Below are 20,167 nucleotides of genomic sequence, written 5' to 3' on the forward strand. Positions count from 1 at the left end.
CTACAGGTGCCTGCCACCATGCCTGGCTAATTTTTGTATTTTTAGTAGAGACGGAGTTTTACCTTGTTGGTCAGGCTGGTCTCGAACCCCTGACCTCAGGTGATCCACCCACCTCGGCCTCCCAAAGTGCTGGGATTATAGGGGTGAGCCACCGAGCCCGGCCGACATGTTACTTTTTTTAAAAAGGCTTTATTGGGGTATATTTTATATAATACAATAATCACATGTTTTAACTGTACAATTCCAAGCTTTTTAGTATATTTATAAGGCTATGCAAGGAAGATATACTATTAAACAGTAGAAATTGAGAAAACTCTTCTAATAATATCTCTTGATTTGGTGATGGCTCATGCCTGTAATCTCAGTGCTTTGGAAGGCCAAGACAGCAGAATTACAGGAGGCCAGGGGTTTGAGACCAGCCTGGGCAACACGGTGATACACTATCCCTACAAATAATAAAAATAAAAATATCTGTTGGTTTGAAGTAGCTTTTTTTTAAAAAAAAAAAAAAAAAAAGACAAGATCTCATTCTGTCACCCAGGCTGGATTGCAGTAGCAAGATCACAGCTCACTGTGGCTTTGACCTTCTGGACTCAAGTGATTTTCCCACCTTAGCCTCCCGAGTAGCTGGGACTACAGGTGTGCACCACCATGACTGGCTAATTTTTTTTATGTTTGTAGAGATTGGGTCTTACTATGTTGCCCAGACTGATCCCAAACTCCTGGGCTTAAGCAGTCTTCCCACCTCAGCCTCTAAAAGTGCTGGGATTACAGGCTTGAGTCACCATGCCCAGCTTGAAGTAACATTTCTACCCTGTTTAATAATTCAGCAGTTTGTCATGTAAGATATTCATATATGCATATAAAACATTAGGCAGCTTAATTTGGTAAAACTGTAAAATGGAAATTTTAAATTGTTTGCAGCATCAATAACATTGATGTTAGTATGATTTTTACATGCTGATCTTGACCAATTTGAAACAGTGAGTTAAAATCTGCTGACCCATACTAAATCCTAAAGAAATATTCTATGAACTGTTAAATGTTTCCAGACTATATAAAGAAGCATTATGATATAAACACACCCATCTATTTTTTTTTTTGAAATAAAAACTCCATTTTTCTTATTAAAGAAAACATGCTTATTAGAAAACATACGGCTGGGTACAGTGGCACACGTAATTCCAGTGCTTTGGGAGATCGAGGTGGGAGCGTCACTCGAGGCCAGGAGTTTGAGACCAGCCTAGGCAACATAATGAGACCTCATCTCTACACAAAAAGAATTAGTTGCGCATGGTGGCGTGTACCTGTAGCCCCAGCTACTTGGAAGGTAGAGGCAGGAGCATCCCTTGAGCCCAGGAGTTTGAGACTGCAGGAGTTTGAGACAGAGGGAGACCCTGTCTTAAAAAAATAAGAAAGAAAATACAACTGCAGAAAATTATAAAGGATTTCAGTCATTCCAAATATCACTGCCACTTTTTATTTAAGAATTCTCTGTGTACACACACACATGCGTACTCTTAATCCAAGTAGCTAGGTAGGATTTTATTTACCTAGTGCCTAGATGGGAAATTGCCTGGGGATTCCAAATACCAATTTCATTAAATTAAAGATGCCGCTGATTTTAAGACTTAACACTATTTTTCATACTGCCAAGAAAGAAACACTACCAGTTATAATTGTAAATTGTCATCAATTGTAATACATCAAGTTAGAGCTATTATTAATAAAGTGTGAGTGTGCATCTTAGAGCAATGAAATATAGTACTATATATTTGATGACTTTTTCTGTCCTGTGATATTCAGAAAGTGAAAGTTAAATATGGGCTGGGCATGGTGGCTCACACCTGTAATCCCAGTACTTTGGGAAGTCAAGATGGGAGGATGGCTTGAACCCAGGAGTTCAAGACCAGCCTAGGCAACGTAGCGAGATGCTATCTCAAAATATTAAAAATAAGTAAATAAATAAAAAGAAGGTTAAGTATGCAAATGTATTTCCTTTGTTGTGAATTTATTTCAATTTTATAGTGATTTTTTTTTTTTTTTTTTTTTTTGAGACAGGATCTTGCTCTGTCACCCAGGCTGGAGTGCAGTGGTGCCATCTTGGTTCACTGCAACCTCTGCTTGGGCTCAAGCAATCTTCCCACCTCACTCTCAAGTAGTGGGGACCACAGGTGTGTGCCACCACACCTGACTAATTTTTGTATTTTTTTGTAGAAACAGGGTTTTGCCATGTTGCCCAGGTTGATCTCAAACTCCTGGGCTCAAACAATCCAACTGCCTTGGCTTCCCTAAGTGAGATTACAGGCATGGGCCACTGTACCCAATCTAGTGGTTTTTAAATTTTTATTTATTTATTTATTTTACCAAAGAAACAATGAAGCCTCAGGAGGAAAACTTGATACACAAGTAAATTTTATTGGAAATGTTTTTGTGTCAACCTTAAGCAGAGGGAAAATTAGTCTGCATTATGGCGTATTCAGACTAAATGACTGATATTAAAATGAAATTATCCTTAGAATTTGCAATCTTAGAGAAAACTTTTTCATTTTTATTTTTTTTGAGTTGCAAATTATCTCCATTTACATTTGAGAAGAGTGAGTCACAGAGGAATTAAGTAACTTACTCAAGATCTTACAAGTCTTTGATTTGAACCCAATCTTTTAACTCTGTAGAACTCAGAGTCACTCTTATCTGGAAAAACTTTTTAACTGATGTGGATCCTCTAATGTGGGCTTCCTATTATTCATTCTCTATTAGTCAGAAGTTTTGTAAGCAGACAATTCATTTTGCCAATTATGGGATTTTTTTCCCTGAGTTGCAGTCAAGGTTCATAAAACTATAACTCTTTATCTTTAATTAGAAATTTTTTTTTGAGACAAGGTCTTGCTCTGTTGCCCAGACTGGAATGCAGTGGCACAGTCATAGCTCGTTGCAGCTTTGAACTCCTGGGCTCAAGGGATCCTCTGCCTCAGCCTCCCAAGTATTTGGGACTACAAGCACATGCCATTACCCCTGACTAATTTTTTTTTTTTAATTTGTAGAGATAGGGTCTTGCTATGCTGGTCTCAAATTCCTGGTCTCAAGCAATCCTTCTGCCTTGGTCTCCCAAAGTGCTGAGATTACAGATGTCAGCCGTTGCACCTGGCTAAAACGATAACTTAAAATACACACACACACACACACACACACACACACACACACACACGTGTATCTCAAAAGCATCAAAAGAGAAAAGCTGTAGCTTTAGTCTTGATCTTGATAGTGACTTGATTAGGCTATCTGTTTAACATCAAAGATGCAAATTAATACTGTCTTTGAGTGAGCATATTAAAAATGCAGAAAATTTTGGAGTAGTTTTTTATTTTAAATTGTAGTCTGTATATTTAACGTATACAACATGATGTTATGGGATACATACAGATGGTTAAAAGATTACTGCAGTGAAGCAAATTAACATATCCCTCAATTCACATAGTTACCCTTTTTTTTTTTGGTGGCAAGAGGAGCTTAAAATCTCATTTAGTGTGAATCCCAAATACAGCACAATTTTATTACCTATATGCTTCATGTTGTGCATTATATTTCTAGACTTATTCGTCCTACATATCTGCTACTTTGTATCCTCTGAGCTGCATCTCCCCATTTTCTCACTTGCCCCCCAAGTAGTTTCTTAAAGTGTCTCATATAAGAGGGCAGTAGCTTTCAGCTTAAACTTTTTCTGTGTATGTGTTTAGTCAGTTTCTTTGAGATACACTTTTCTCTCCAGAATAGTTAGATGTAGGTATACCACTTTGATGTTGACACTAATTTACCTAGAACTTATCTTCTGCAAATCTGTCTCTGTTTCCATCTCTGTCTCCATCTGTGTCTCTGTATCTATCTATCTATCTATCTATCTATCTATCTATCTATCTATCTATCTATCTATCTATCTATCTATCTGCCTGCCTACCAACCTACCTACCAACCAAAGCAAATTCATGTCCTTCTCCTATTTATTGAATTGAGACCATAGACAGGGGTGAGAGAAAAAATTTGGCGGGAATGGGAATGTGTATTATCTGTGGCATAAGGAAACTACAGAACTAGGTTCAAAAGTGTACTTTCTAGTTCTTTCCCATGGCTTTTCACTTTGATATAGTCCTTATCAGGCAACTGAGGTTTTATATAAGTCCCCTGATTCTTAGAACATGAAGGTGTAGTAGTCAAGTCTGTTCCCTTGAAACCACAATTTTGTGAAAAAAAATTAAGAAAATTGAATAATTTATTCAGCAGATACATATTGATTATCTGTTATACAGCCACGAGAAGTGGTTCTGTTGCACACGTTTATTTTATCAGATCCTAATCCCAACCCAGGCATAGAATGGAAACCATGAAGATAGGATGAAATAACTTCTGAATGTTTGAAAATAGTGTATTTAAAAATACCAGGTGATTTTTGTTTGTTTGTTTTTTGTTTGTTTGTTTGTTTTTGAGACAGGGTCTCACTCTGTCACCCAGGCTGGAGTGTAGTGGTGCAATCTCACCTCATTGCAGTCTTGACCTCCCAGGTGATCTCCCACCTCAGCCTCCCAAGTAGCTGGGACTACAGGCGCATGCCACCACACCCAGCTAATTTTTTGTATTTTTTGTAGAGACAGGGTTTCACCCTGTTGCCCAGGCTGGTCTAGAACTCCTGGGCTTAAGTGATCCTCCCACCTCAGCCTCCCAAAGTGCTAGGATTACAGGCAGGAGCCACCATGCGTGGCTGAAAATACTAGGTTTTTAAGTATCAGCACTACCTCTTCAATCTTTTCTATTACTGTGTTGTGCTAAATGGTATTTTTTATTTAATTAGAGCAATGCTGTTCAATAGAACTTCTTTTGAGGGTGGAAATCTTTTATGCTTCTGCTGTATGGTACAGAGCCACTAGTGACATGTGGCTTTTGAGCACTTGACACATCTTGTGCAACACAGGAACTGAATTTTTAAGTAATTTATATTGCCACATGTGGCTACCGTATGGGATAGCGTAGGACTAGATGATCTGTAAGGGCCCTGCTTCATCAATGTCATTTTTTAACTGACAGAGACCTTTAGTTTTTTTTTTTTAAGTAATGTGTTTATTTAAAAGAATTCATAAAATACAAGTAAATAAACTTATTACCTGAGCATGTATCCTTACATACTTACTTTTTCTGCATACATATTTTGGAAAATGGAATATCTGCCATTTTTTTTTATCTTGAGATACAGTCTACCTCTAAAAATATATGATTCTAACATTCTCACTTTTGTTGGCATTTGATCAGGGTATAGAAAACAGTTAAAGGACAGAGGATGGTTGAGAGATTACGATATGAAGAGAAAATGTGATTGAGTGTGGTAGACTTGGGGCCTGCCTGAATGTTGAGAGGATGACTGTTTTCCAATAAAAAAAATCCATTCTAGGATCCTAAAAGAAAGGTCTGAAGTTCACTGCAGAAAGCAAGCTGCATAGTACTAAGCCACTAAGGGGACGTGGAGCCAGGACTTCCTACCTTAGTAATATTCTCATCATGCCCTCTTGGGAACCCAGCCTTGTTGATTAGCCTCTCTGCTTTCTCTCCTTATAGTTCAACCTCCCTGTTTGTTCCAAGCAGTTCTTTTCCAGCCCATTTATTATGCACTTCTATACAGCTTTTCCTATACCATGCTGCAGTTCTTATTGCTACCTAGAGGTTTTCAAAATTCCTAGGGGCGGACAAGTAGGCATAAACAAAGTTCTTCCCTATTATCCTTATTTTTTCACCTAGACTGAAGAGGTAGACAAAATAGAAATAAAGACATTAAGGGTATGTGTTTGCAGTCCCAAAGAGCTTCTCTGGCAATTTTATGTAGTTGACAGTGACACTCTTGAGTTCAGGACAGATTGGACTCCTTGGCTGAGAGGAGTGAGGAGATAGGATGGTAGAGGAGAGGGTAGAGCAACTCTGGAGGAAGCTTTCCCCTCACCTTTGCCAATCCTGTTATCCTAGACTTAACCATAATTAAAGATGAGGGAGGCACTTAGTAAAGGGATCTAGTGGGAAGCTTGTTCCAGACAACCAAGGAGGAAGGTTCGCGCAGTTCCTTTGGCCACCCAGGTGGTGTAATTGATCCATGTATGCCATCCATATACAATGTAGGCACTTATACCTGTATTCCAATGTAGTGAACTATACCATTACTCTTAAATTAATATTCTTTATTAGCTTCCATGGTGGCTATAGGCCAGGCGAGAGAGTTAAGAAAAAATAAATAGCTAGGTATGATGACTCAAGCCTGTAATCTCAGCGTTTTAGGAGGCTGAGGCAGGAGGATCGCTTGAGTCCAGGAGTTTGAGACCAGCCTGGGCAAAATAGTGAGATCCTGTCTCTATTTTTTAAAAAAGCCTTGGGGCAAACAGGAATATGAAGGTTTGGATGCTAATAGAACAGCAGTGTCTTACTGCTTGGAGTTCTCTTGTTTCTTGTCCTATCACCATAGCCTTTGGATCACAGCAATTTTTCCGTAACTCCATACTTTTCAGTTCTTGAGTATTTTTTCCTTTATTCCTCTTGTCTCTGTAAAAAGAGATCAACTGGAGTCAGACTGTAATACCAAGTATCTCCAGAAGATGTCACTATTTAACAGGCTTTACAGTGTAAATAATTTGGTGTGAGTCACTGTCATCTGAAGCTTGTTGTCTTTTCTTTCTTTTTTATTTCTTTTTCTTTTTTTTTCCATCAACTCTGTATGTTTGAAATGCTGCGTTTTAAGTTAGTTGGAATAAGGGATGTCTGTAATTTCCCTAAAATGAGAAGTAATATGCAAAGGTTGATATCAGAAGTCATATGCTCACTTTGCAACACCAAACAATACTGGCCCATTTGTGTTTTTCGAACGTAATACTCCATAATAAATGGATGTATATATAGAAGCATAACAAAAATAGAAGCACATAGAAGTGAAAAGTCTCATAAACCCCATTCTCACTACTCATGCAATTGCTGTTACAAATTTGTTTAAATGTTGAATAAAAATGGTGTCATAGGCAACACAGTGTTCCACTCCTTGGTGTTTTTAATAGCATTATTCTGTCTCAGTGTGCATTGGATTACCATGTGCTTTTTAATAGTTGCGTGGTATTACGTTGTGTAGATGAACTTGATTAATTTAAATGGTTCCCTGTTAATGGACATGTTAGTTCGTTTTTGTGAACAACTGGTACAGTGAACATTTTTTTTTTTTAATAATAATAAAAAGAGAGACAGAATCTTGCTGTATTTATCAGGCTGGCCTTGAATTCCTGGGGTCAAGCGATCCTCTCGCCTCCACCTCCCCAAGTGCTGGGATTACAGGCGTGAAGCCACCGCACCTGGCCCAGTGAACACTCTTTAATGTATCTTTGTATACTTGTCAGTGTTTTTGTAGCATTGATTTCCAGAAGTGGGATTACTGGGTTAAGTGACATGTGTATTGAAATTTTAACAAAAGAGGCTGTGCCAATTAATACTCTCACCAACAAGAGTGCTTATTTCCCCTCAGCATATTATCAGGCTTAAGTTTTGCCAGTATGGGTGGGTGAACAGTAGAATCTCATTGTTTTAGTGTTTGTTTCTCAGATAGATATAATTTTACACCTTACGGCCTTCTCTTCTATAAATTGTCTGTTTGTGTTCATTCTCCATTTTCCTATGGGTTCTTATTGTTGGAGCCCAATATATAAAAGGGGGTATTCGTTACAGAACTTTTTCAGTTTTGATTCATGTCATGCCTGGGTTTTTACCCTTTCTATGGATGTTAAAAAAAATTCTTCTACATTTTCTTCCAGTCCACTTATGGCTTTATTTTTTACATTTAGATTTTAATCCATCTGGAATTTATTTTTGTGTATGCTGTGAGGTAGGGACCATACTTTTATTTTTTCCCAAATGGGTAACTAGTTGACCAAACATCATTTATTGAATAATTCATCTTTTCCCTACTGACTCGAAATACCATCTTTATTGTATACTAAATCCTCATATATTTCTGGGTCTGTTTCTGGGCTCTACTTTGTTCATTTACTGTGCTGGTACTGCACCGTTGTAATTGCTGTGGCTTTATGGTATGGTATGGCTTGCTCTCTCTGCAAGGGCAAGTCGAAGCTCTTTTGTTCACCTGCTCTTTCACCCAAATTTTCTGTCCTGAATCCAGCACAGCCAAATTATGGTCATTGTCACCACCAACTGCAGTGGGTGTTGAGCATTTCCCATTGAATCTCCTGTAAGGGTTTTATTGGATTCTGTGGTAGCAGGAAAATGGGAGCCTAAGGTATTCCTTAAAGGACTACTAATCAGACCTGGTTTCCCAGACAATGCTGAAAATGACTAGGCCTGGGCTAGACTTTTGAGGGACATATCCTTGGGGTTGGGTGTGATATAGACCAACCCTTACAATTTGCTTGACTCATGGGAATCGTACAGGGCCAGAACCAGACACCTGTCATGCTAATAACTTCCCTCACAATTCAGAAATCACTGTGATTGAAGATGGGTGGCTGTTATAATACTGCCCACTTAAAAATGAATGTAACCTATATTTTAGGACTCTTAAAAACATCAAATCAGTAATGGCCAATTAGGACTTTTTAATTTTTACTAATCTCTACTTGAAAGTTTTCTAGTCATTCATTTCAGGAAACCTAATTCTTATAATTCATGTCATTTAGAATATCATAATGCTATGAACATTAGATAGCTAACTTCTCAGATCTTCTAGTTCTCATTTAATTTGAAGTTTGTGTGTGTACATAAGGGTATACATATACGTGTGTCTGTGTGTGTGTGCATATATATAGTTGTTTTTTTTTTAATTTTTAATTTTTATTTTTTTCTAGAATGACCAGTCAACAGGAGACATAAAAGTAATCGGAGGAGATGATCTCTCAACTTTAACTGGAAAGGTATGTATCTTGAAGGGGAAGAAAGAAAAGCACTTCATATCAAGAGTCAGTTAGTAACAGTGTGCTTTCAGTCACTAAGATATAGTTTACATAGTATAACTAAATGGGTTATTTAACCCTTGGAAGCAATCTTGGTTAATTATCTTTCCCTAGGTCATGTAGCAAAAAGACAGTAGAATCCAACATTAACCTTAAACGTCCCTGTTGTGAAGTACTGCTGTCTGCCTCTGTGGGACTCTAATTTGGGATCCTTTAAAAAACATTGATGGAGGAAAAGATAGCCTTTTTTAAAAAGAAAGAAAGAAAGAAAACTATGTGAGTCTTCCTGAGATAGACTAACATAGTTTCCTAAAAGATAGCAAAGCAGTATCATGTAGTGGCTGAAAGTGTGAGTTCCGGAGCCTGACAACTGATTGAAAGCCTGGCTTAGTACTTCCTAACTGTGACCTTGGGGAAGTTACTTAACCTCTTTTTGTCCCATATGTGATTAGGGTGAGGTTGATAATGGCAGCCATAGAGTTAAGAGGATTAAGTGCTATAATGCAAGTAGAGCTCTTACAACAGTTTCTGGTAAATAAATGCACTCAATAAATTCAGACATACTATTATTTTAAGAAATCTCAAAGAGTTACCTTAGTACATTAAAATCCTCCTGGTGTGGACCATTGGTTTTGGTATATTGTGCTTCCATGTAGTTTATCTCAAGATGTTTTTAGATTTCCCTTTTGAATTCTTCGATGACCCATTGGTTGTTCAGGAGCATGCTGTTTACCTGAAAATAATGGAGATATTAAGATATTTGAATATTTATCTTCTAGTACATGGAAAAACTTTTTGAGAGTAACCAATAATGATGGAATGCTACTGCTTTTTTTTTGAAGCTGCAAGTTATTGTTTACTTACACTGTGCCAAATATAAAGGCATTAATCTCATAGAAGTTTCACAACAATCCTGTGAGGGAGACAATATCCCCATTTTACAGATCAGGAAATTAAGGCTCAGTAAGGTTAAAAGACATGCCCAAAGTCACAGAACCAGTAAGTGGTAGAGCTTGAATTTGAATGCAGACCTGACTCTAAAACTCTTTTTTTTCTTTAGATTTTAGTGTTCATTGCTTACGTGAATGAGTATCTATAAGAAAACTTTAACATGTAAAACTTGTGTGAAATTCTCTTGTCCCGTATCAGGGTCATGTCAAACTAATGTCCTCCTCAGCGTATATGGAAAACTTCAGAGGAGAAATTAGCTTTGCCCCTCCTGTTCATTTCATATACCACTGCTAGACCTGTCCTTCCCTTTCAGCATGCTTTGTCCATATTTAGAAGCTGTTGAAGCCATTACTCGTCTAATCAGTTTTTAGTGCTGGAATAGACCTAGCCTTTTAGGCCTTCTGTGATTTAGCTTGATCTCATCTTTCCCACCTAATGGCTCTGTTCTGCTACATAGATCTGATCTGAAACAGTTCTCTGTTTCTAAAATAACTTTATTTTCATGATAGTCACAGTAAAGTACATTTATTATGGAAAAATCAGTAAGTATAAATTGAGTGAAAGTTATTTCTTGGTGGTAAGATTATGGGATTATTTGAACTTTCTGTTTCATTTTATTTTATTTATTTATTCATTCATTCATTCATTCATTTTTGTGATGGAGTCTCGCTCTGCTGCCCAGGCTGGAGTGCAGTGGTACAATATTGATTGGCTCACTGCAACCTCCCCTTCCCAGTTCAAGTGATTCTCCTGCCTCAGACTCCCAAGTAGCTGGGATTACAGGCACGCACCACCATGTGTGGCTAATTTTTGTATCTTTAGTAGAGACAGGTTTTCACCATGTTGACCAGGCTGGTCTCCAGCTGCTAATCTCAGGTATCCGCCTGCCTCAGCCTCCCAAAGTACTGTGATTACAGGAGTGAAACACCGTGCCTGGCCTCATTTTGTCTTTTGGGGGCATTTTTGTGCACAGATATATATGTATATAAATATTTTTCCTTTTTTTCCCCAGTTAGTACTTGAGCAGATGAACTTTGGACCCTGAATACCTGTATTCAAGTCTCTAATACCACTTCTTGGCTATTTTCATTTTATCAAATGGCCTCTTTCCTCATTTTTCTCATTTATTAAGTAGAGATGTAACTACTTGATGTAATTCAAAAACTCTCAATAATGGCATTCTTTTATTTTTTAGACTCTAGTGTCTGTACTCCTTGTACCATGCTGGGATTCATTTGAACAATTACATGGCTTTTTTTAGTGTATTATTAAATTTGCAATTTACTTAGAATTTACTGTGATCTCGTACAAATGGGAAGAAAACATAATTGTGTTACTCATTTGCTGTGTGCCTTTGGATTGACCCCATTTTTTGTATTCATTTTCTCACCATATCCTGAGTTCCACTTTGAATAAAAAGTAATTTTTTCCTGCCTGTAAAATAGGCTACCAATGGGCTGCAGTTGTCTATAGTAGCTGCTTCACTGAGGATAGCTCAGCATGAGAGAAGTAGTATGAATTGCTTGCCACAAATTATGGGCTAGCCTTACTTCATTCTGTACTTGGACCTGTTTAGGCTTCTTAGAGATCTTACCTCCAACAATAAACTGCTTTGAGACAGGAAAAGGTAGAAGCTTTACTTGGTTATAACTTTACTTTTAATACCTAGAACAGTGAGTCTTCAAACTTGTATTTGCATGCCCAATTTATAAAAAGTTTTCTGAGCATTTACCCCTAATATATGCATTTTAAATTATATATGATTTATGGTAATAATATTATATATGTTACAAAATACATACAAAAACATAGATTAAACAAGGTGAGGTAAAAAATTAAAAAGTTCTAATCTTTCTTGCAAACCAGTGACTCTTTTGTGCCCTACTCTGGTAAACACTATCTTAGAAGAATATACAGAATATTAAAATCTTTATGCTGTAGTTATATGACAGAGTATGATGAGAGCTACAGATAAGCAATACATCATGAATCTTCTTGTGGCAATGTTTATAACCAAAATGCTGCCTCATTCTTATAACTGGCATAAGAACAGATAGGACTTTCTTGATTTTGAGGGGTAATTATTAGATGGTATTTTCTCTTAAGGACTCTTCCAGCTATAAAATTCTTAAATGTAGAAAGCGAAGTGAGGGTTTATGGTGAGAGGAAGCATTGGTATCATTTTTTAGTGTAGTCCAAGAATATGGACACATCCAGAAAATGCAGATCAATTTTAGCCTAATGAGAAAATATATTTTGAATTGGAGTCCGTATGGTTTTTGAGTTATTGTACAAATATAATTCTTAGAATGTTAGAGTCAGGAAACTATAAGAAACCAACTAGTTCAAGTTTCTCATTTAACACATGGGAAACTGAGGCCAGAGAAATTTCAAGACTTGCCCAAGATTAGACCTCTTGTTAAGTAATGAAAGTATTTTAAAAACAAATGGGTCAAATTCTGTTTTTAAAATTTCCATTACGATGAAAATTTCAGTATTACAGGCTTCCAAATCCCAGCAGATGGCCCATTTGTTTAAAGGAGAGTTTGATGTAATAAAGTATCTAAAAACAAGAGTGTGAATAACTCCTTAAGGTTGTTATGATGTGATTTGACTTATAATTGGAAATACCGTCTTATTCATTGTACTGATTTTCATTTCTTTTTCTTCTAGAATGTCTTGATTGTGGAAGTAAGTTCACATTTACTTTTAATATAACATTTATGATTTTTCTAATTTAGTATACACCATCCTAAAGGTAAGCCAGGGAAAGAAATTCCTCTGCATCAGTTTTAATGGTGGGCTTGTGTTCTAAAGGAGTGAGACTGGTTTTCTGTAAAGACTACTTAGTAATTTGTTTTTACCAGTAATGGAATGGTATACTTCCTACCTCTCTTTTTTTAGTTTGAAATGTTTTCTTTCAAAACATAACTCTCTCTCTATTTATCTATATATAATATATACATATATATCTTATATTTTATGTATATATATATCTTGCTTAGATTTTGTCTTATGTAATATTTGGTACATAATAAGTAATATTTATAATTTATAGACTATTTTCCATTTGTCATTATGTCCTAAAGCATTTTGTATCTTAGCACGGAGAGGATAAGCAGTTTCCTAGGGTTACCCGCTAGTAAGCTAAGGGAAACCTTGACTTCCTTTAGCTCAGTGGTTCTCAAAATGTAGTTCCCTAGACCAAAAGTATTAATATCAGACAAGAACCTACCTAATCAAAATATCTGTGATGAGGCCAAGCAAGTTATGCTTTAACAAGTCTCTGAGTGATTCTGATGCATGCTAAGGTTTAGGGGCCCTTGTTTTTACTCATAAGTCATTTTCTCATTTAGGCCTTCTCTGGCCATCCTATCTGAAATCTCACTTTTTCATGCTGTCAACTTCCTATTTCTCCTCAGTACTTTTATTTTCCTGATCACTTATCACTGTCTAACAGCCTCTTTCTCTCTATAGATAGATAGATAGATAGATAGATAGATAGATAGATAGATAGATAGATAGATATAAATATATCAATATATACATCTATGTAGATATAAATATATCTATATCTTTGTCTGTGGTCATCTATTGAAACCTTTCTATCTTACTGAATCCTACAAACATCTAAAGCACAGCTTGTGATCCTGTCTCCTACTCAGACCCCATTCTCCCATTCTTTAGTCTTTAGGCTACATTCTTTAGAGTTTTTCAGTGTGACCCCAATATACATTACCAACCTTATTTTCCAGCTTCCTTTCATTTTCTCTATACTTTTTACTGTTTCCCAGAGCTTGTACCTTTACTTTTCTGCCCCTGTTGTTTGCTCCTTATTTCTTTTCTTAAAATAATAGCTTTATTGAGATATAACTCACATATCATACCATTCACCCATTTAAAGTATACAATTCAATTTTTTGTTGTTGTTAAAACGGAGTCTCGCTCTGTTGCCCAGGCTGGAGTGCAGTGGCATGATCTCAGCTCACTGCAAGCTCCGCCTCCTGGGTTCACGCCATTCTCCTGCCTCAGCCTCCTGAGTAGCTGGAACTACAGGTGCCTGCCACCATGCCCGGCTAATTCTTTGTATTTTTAGTAGAGACGGGATTTCACTATTTACCAGGATGGTCTTGATTTCCTGACCTTGTGGTCCGCCCGCCTCAGCCTCCCAAAGTGCTGGGATTGCAGGCATGAGTCACCACGCCCGGCCAATTCAAAATTTTTTATTAAATTCTCAGCATTGTGCAATCATTATCACATTCAATTTTAAAACATTTTCATTGCCCCACAAAGAAACCCAATCCCCTTAGCCATCACTCCCCATTTTCCCTTCCCCCAGCACGTAGCAAACTGATCATCTACCTACTTGCTATCTATAAGATTTGCCTATTCTGGACATTTTGTATAAATAGAATCATACGATATGTGGCCTGTTGTATCTGGCTTCTCTCACTTAGCTTAATGTTTTCAAGGTTCATTCACGTTGTGGAGTATATCTGCACTCATTCCTTTTTACTGACAAATTTTATGGATAGACAGGTGTTCCTCAACTGTGTCCTGATAAACCCATCTGAAGTTGAAAATATCATAAGTTGAAAATGGATTTACTACCTTGATAAATCTATCCTAAAGTCAAAAAAATCTCATGTCGAACCATCATAAGTTGGATGCCATCTGAATTACATTTTTGTTATCCATTAATTGGTTGACAGACGTTAGGTTGTTTCCACTGTTTGCTCCTTATTTCTTGTACCTGAAATGTCCTTATTCCCTCTCTTCTTATCCCATGTTTTAGTCATTTAAGACCCAGCTCAAACGTCACCTCCACAAAACCTTCCTTGATACCTCTTTCCTCCTCAATTCACTTGGACCTTTTGCATTTAATTTTTTTTTTTTTTTTTTAAGACAGAGTCTCACTCTGTTACCAGGCTGGAGTGCAGTGGTATGATCTCAGCTCACTGTAACCTCTGCCTCCCAAGTTCAAGCAATTCTCATGCCTTAGCCTCCCAAGTAGCTGGGACTACAGGTGCACGCTGCCATGCCTGGCTAAGTGTGTGTGTGTGTGTGTCTATATATATATAGATATATATTTTGTTGTTGTTGTTAGTAGAGATGGGGTTTTGCCATATTGGCCAGGCTGGTCTAGCCTCAAGCCATCCTCCCACCTCGACCTCCCAAAGTGCTCGGAATAATTATAGACATGAGCCACTGCACCTGGCCTGCATTTAATTTTAATTATAAAATATTTTGAACTCAGAAAAGGGGGTATGCTCAATACCTACGTACCCACCACAGAGTATTAACATTTTGCCATATTTGCTTCTGATCTTATTTTTTTAAAGAAATTAAAGGTCATAATACAACTAAAGCCCCATTTTTTCCCTTCATTCCCAGAAGTATGACAATTATCCTTAAAGTTGATATATATCATTCCCATGCATGCTTTTTATACTTCCCTAGTACAAGTTAACTGTATCCTCTGCTCAGGGGCTCATCAAGCTGAATCAAGGGACTCACAATCCTCTTCGAAGTTCCTTCAGGTTGTTGGCAGAATTTAGTTCCTTGTGATCGTAGGACTGAGGGCCCATTTTCTCACTGGCTGCTGGCCAGGGGTTGCTGTCAGCTATTTAAAGGCTCATGCCCTAGCCCATTACATTCTCACAACATGGCAGCTGACTTCTTCAAAACCAGCAGGAGAATCTTGCTCTAGTCTGCCACATAACCTAGTCACAGGAGCGGCTATCCTGTTAGTTTCACAGATCCTGGTCACATTCAACGGGAGGGAACTCTTCCGGGTGTGTACACCAAGAGGCAGGATTTTTTTTTTCTTTTTCTTTTTCTTAAAAAGTCTTAAAGTCTTTTATCCCTAAGGGAGGCAGGAATTTTGAGAGCCATCAGAATTCTGCCTACCACAGCCCAGAAATCTACATTTTTCACAAGTCTCCAGCCGTGTTTCTGATGGCTTACATTGCTTGATTCCATTTTTAAAGAGTATTTTTATTGAAAAGCATTAGGGTTATGGTTTAAAAAACATTTTCCCTAACAAAGATGGGTTTGTTTAGAGTCCTACTTTTGACTAAATAGCTGGGATTCACTTTTATGTAAAGTCATTTTATAGCCTTATTAATTTGGGTGCCTTTAAAAATGGTATAAAGCAGTGTTTCTTAAAGTGTAGTCTGTTAGCCACCTATATTGGAGAGTTGGGAGGAGAGAGTCTCTATCTTGCATTTATGGGAAAAATTCTAAAATACTTTTTATAATGAAGGACAACATCATAACTCCCTAATAAAATGTGCATGTATATATTTAAATTTGCTGTCATTGACCCTGAGCCTACAAAATCCAGGCCTGGGGGCTGGCATTCTTACTGCTTGCTGAGGGCCAGATGATTTATAGATTCCAGAATATCTCCGTGTGAATTTTGGTGACAATTACTGCACTGAATGGCAGTATTGCAGTTATACATGGGGGTTTTGGTACTTTGTGTTTATATAGTGACTCTGAATTTAAAGCTATGCAACGTCTTCTTTTTTGAAAGGATATAATTGACACTGGCAAAACGATGCAGACTTTGCTTTCCTTGGTCAGGCAGTATAATCCAAAGATGGTCAAGGTCGCAAGGTATGTATGACATTTTGACATAGAATATTTTCCTCATTTGAAGGGGGATTAAGTGATTGCTTCTTTCTAAGGATAAATGTTTTCAACTGTCATTTTATCTTTAAAAAGTAATGTACTCTCATATAAGACTTAAGATATAATCCTTTTAAATAATTTTGTCATGTGTCAATAAAGCTCATAGTTACAATCACTTCCTTGCCTAATACTAACATTTGGTTTTTCAGCATGCTAATTATATCAGTTTGTCCTGAGTAGCATGGCAGAGGATTTTGAGCCCCCTTACAAAATTAAGAATAAGGATTCCAAAGAGGGTGAGGAAGTGATAGGAAGGGGTGGGCCCTGAAGATCTGGACCTCCTGGAATTGAGTGATGTATGCTGCATCTTCTTTGTGTCTGTAGTGAAATTTTATAATGCCCGCTTCCTTTTTTATTAAGTCAGTCTCACCTCCTCACCTTACCTATACTGTTTGACTTTTGCTTTTATAATTCTACCTGTGTTTATTTCTCATTTTAGTTTCATCCCTCAACAACTCTGGGGTGGCATTGTTATTCCCACTTTTCAGATAAGGATACTGAGGCATAGGGAATTGCCCAAAGGTACGGAGCTAGTCAGCTGTAGAGATGAGATTTGAACCTAGGGAACCTGGCTCACAGTTTATGCTTTTGCTACCTTAAGTTTTTAATAGAGTGACATCAAACAAACATTTAAGAATGTGTTTTTCTTTTCCTTTTACAATTTCATTAAAAAAAAATTAAGTCTCTGATCAATCTGCAGTTTTTATGTAGGGGTCAGGTAATGATCTAACTTCTGTTTTTTTCCTAAGTGATTAACAGGTTTTTATAAACCCCTTTTAAAAAATAACTATCTGTCGAGCATCTCTGAATCAGAGTAAGCCTTCTAGTGAGTCATATGTCAGCAGTTTGACTGTATGGGCTTTTCTAATATCCAGTCCAAGTGTTTATCAGTGAGTTTTTCTTTTAAATAGATTTGGGACAGGTACTATGAGAGTATATAAGTGATACGTTATAGGACACTAAGTAGTATCCTATAAAATGGCAAAAACCACAATCACTTTTGCACCAACCTAATAGAAATTAATCAGTGCACTTGCTTGTTTTTCTACATGCTCCTTAGGGTTTTAAATGTCAATCTACTGTGGCATAGACTTTAATCCTCCGGGTATTCTTTTGTTGTTCTTTCCTGGTATATGCTGTGGAATTGAGATAGACTGGTTCGTGAGAGAGAGATTTTGTGTTGCCACAAGTAGGACACGCTCAAAGAATACTTGGGTCATTTCTTGACCCAAGTCATCTATTCACCATAGTTTTGTAGCACTGATCTTGCATACATTTCATGTATCTTCCATGAACTCCACGTCAGTGCTGCTTATATGATACTCAGAAATTAAACACTAAGGAATAAGATTGTCAGGTAGGGTTGTTTTGGAGGGTCACAAATCTTGTAATGTCTAATATTTCCACTCTCCCTGCTGAGAATTAGTTTTGGCTTCCTTGGAGGTGATATCACCTCTGTTGAGAATAAGTGGCCTACTGTGATCACACCACTGCACTCCAGCCTGGGTGACAGAGTGAGACCCTATCTCAAAAAAAAAAAAAAAAAAAAAAAAGAATGCATGGCCTAGATGACTTCTAAGGTTCTTCTCACCCAGTTCCAGTTTTCATGTTCTAGGCAGAGCAGTAAAATGAGAAAGACATGGACTTGGGAGTTTAGTCTGGCATTTCACTACCACTTAATCTGAGTAACTATTCCATATTTAATCTCTCTGAATGTATTTACTCATCTTTAAAGGGGAATGATTATTAACATCTTTTACTCAGGGAAACTATGTGAGTCAAGGAGATAATGTATTTGAAAGTCTTTTTAACTGCAAAGCACTGTTTCACTGTTGGTTATAATGTGATTGATCTCATTGAAGTGAGCAGCTGCTTAATTCTGCATTTTAGAATGTAGGGAAGATAGTAAGATTTTTCGCATATTATATAGGTAGCTGGTTCTGGAACTGTAAACATACTCCTTTTTTATGGAGATCTGAGTCACATGCCATAAAATTAACTATTTTAAAGTTGTACAATCCAGTGGTTTTTGATATATTCAGAGTTATGCATCTGCTACCCCTATTTCATTTTAGAACCCAAAGAAACCCTGTACCCATTAGCAGTCATTCTCCCTTCTCCCAGCCCCTGGTAACTACTAATCTACTTTCTACAGAAAGTCTGTACAGATTTGTGTATTATGGACATTCCATATAAATGGACTCTTGCAATATCCTGTCTTCTTTCACTTAGCATAGTGTTTTCAAGGTTCATCCAGGTTGGGGCATGTATCAGTACTTCATCCCTTGTTTTGGCTGAATAATATTTAATTGTACATATATATCACATTTTGTTTATCCATCTGTTGGTGAACATTTGGGTTTCTACCTGTTCGCTTTTATGAATAATGTTGATTTGAATGTTTGTGTACAAGTTTGAATACTTGTTTTTAGGTCTCTTGAGTATATAATTGCTAGGTCATATGGTAATTCTATGTTTAACATTTTGATGAATTGCCAGACTGTTTAACAAGGTATATGTACTATTTTACACCAGTAACATATGAGGGTTCCAATATCTCCACATCCTTGACAACACTTGTTACTGTCCTTTTTATTATAGCCATCCTAGTGGCTGTGATGTGGTATCTCATTGTGGTTTTGATTTGTGTTTCTCTGATGTTAATGATGTTGAACATGTTTTCATCTGCTTATTGGCCATTTACATGTATCTTCTTAAGAGCGGTTACCCATTTACAGTATGGAAAATGCTTCAGATGCAACTCTAGTCATGCCTTAGAGATGGAGCTTTATTAAACATTCAGATCTGTAGGCATATGAAGTGCTGAGTTCTCCTGAACTCCTAATACAGATTGCACTGAGTTTAGTGATACCTTTTCTGGAGCATTCCTGAGTTCAGGTAGAGGGAAGGGTTTTTGCTGTGACTGGCTTGTTAGGTTCTTTTTAAATGGAAATGGAATTGAAGTGTCTCCTCTATCCATTTATTGGAAGAGTCATGAGAGGCATGATTAGATGATATCCCTTGGAGTCTCCGGCTTAGGTTAGTGGTTATCTACTTAGGCTGCACATTGGAATCACCTGAGAGTTAAAAAAAAAAAACCCAGGACAACCTATGCCTGTGTCTCACCTCCAGCAATTCTGATGTAATTGGTCAGGGCTGTGGCCTGAGTAGCTGAGTTTTGGTTCTTTAAAGCTGCCAGGTGATTCTGATGTGCAGTCCAGGTTGAGATCACTTTGGGCCCTTTCCAGCTCTTTAAACATATGTATTTATCTAGAAAGGTATAAGTTTTCTTGAGACTGCCTTGTGTATATCTTGTATATATGTGGGAAAGCATAAGTTTTCTTGAGACTGCCTTGTATATATCTTGTATATATGTAGGAAAGCATAAGTTTTCTTGAGACTGCCTTCAACATCTATAAAGGCTTTCAAAGCAGCTTCTATAGCTTTTTTTAATGGCTGAATATTTTTCATCAGGCAGCATTTGGGTTATAAAATTAGCTTTTGGTAGAGTTGACTTATACCACCTCCAGCTTTTGCTCTCAAAAATA

General features: G+C 37.2%; 1 protein-coding gene across 1 annotated transcript in view; it reads left to right on the forward strand.

The window, feature by feature from the left end:
* The window catches only part of HPRT1 (hypoxanthine phosphoribosyltransferase 1), a 42,382-nt gene that overhangs the window by 18,036 nt on the left and 4,179 nt on the right, over positions 1-20,167 (forward strand). The window contains exons 4-6 of the mRNA XM_011948725.1: positions 8,868-8,933; positions 12,597-12,614; positions 16,462-16,544. Coding sequence (XP_011804115.1) covers positions 8,868-8,933; positions 12,597-12,614; positions 16,462-16,544 — 167 coding nt within the window. The remainder of the gene's footprint in view (positions 1-8,867; positions 8,934-12,596; positions 12,615-16,461; positions 16,545-20,167) is intronic.

This window comes from Colobus angolensis, unplaced genomic scaffold, assembly GCF_000951035.1.
Source record: "Colobus angolensis palliatus isolate OR3802 unplaced genomic scaffold, Cang.pa_1.0 Scaffold283, whole genome shotgun sequence".
NCBI classification, from domain to species: domain Eukaryota; kingdom Metazoa; phylum Chordata; class Mammalia; order Primates; family Cercopithecidae; genus Colobus; species Colobus angolensis.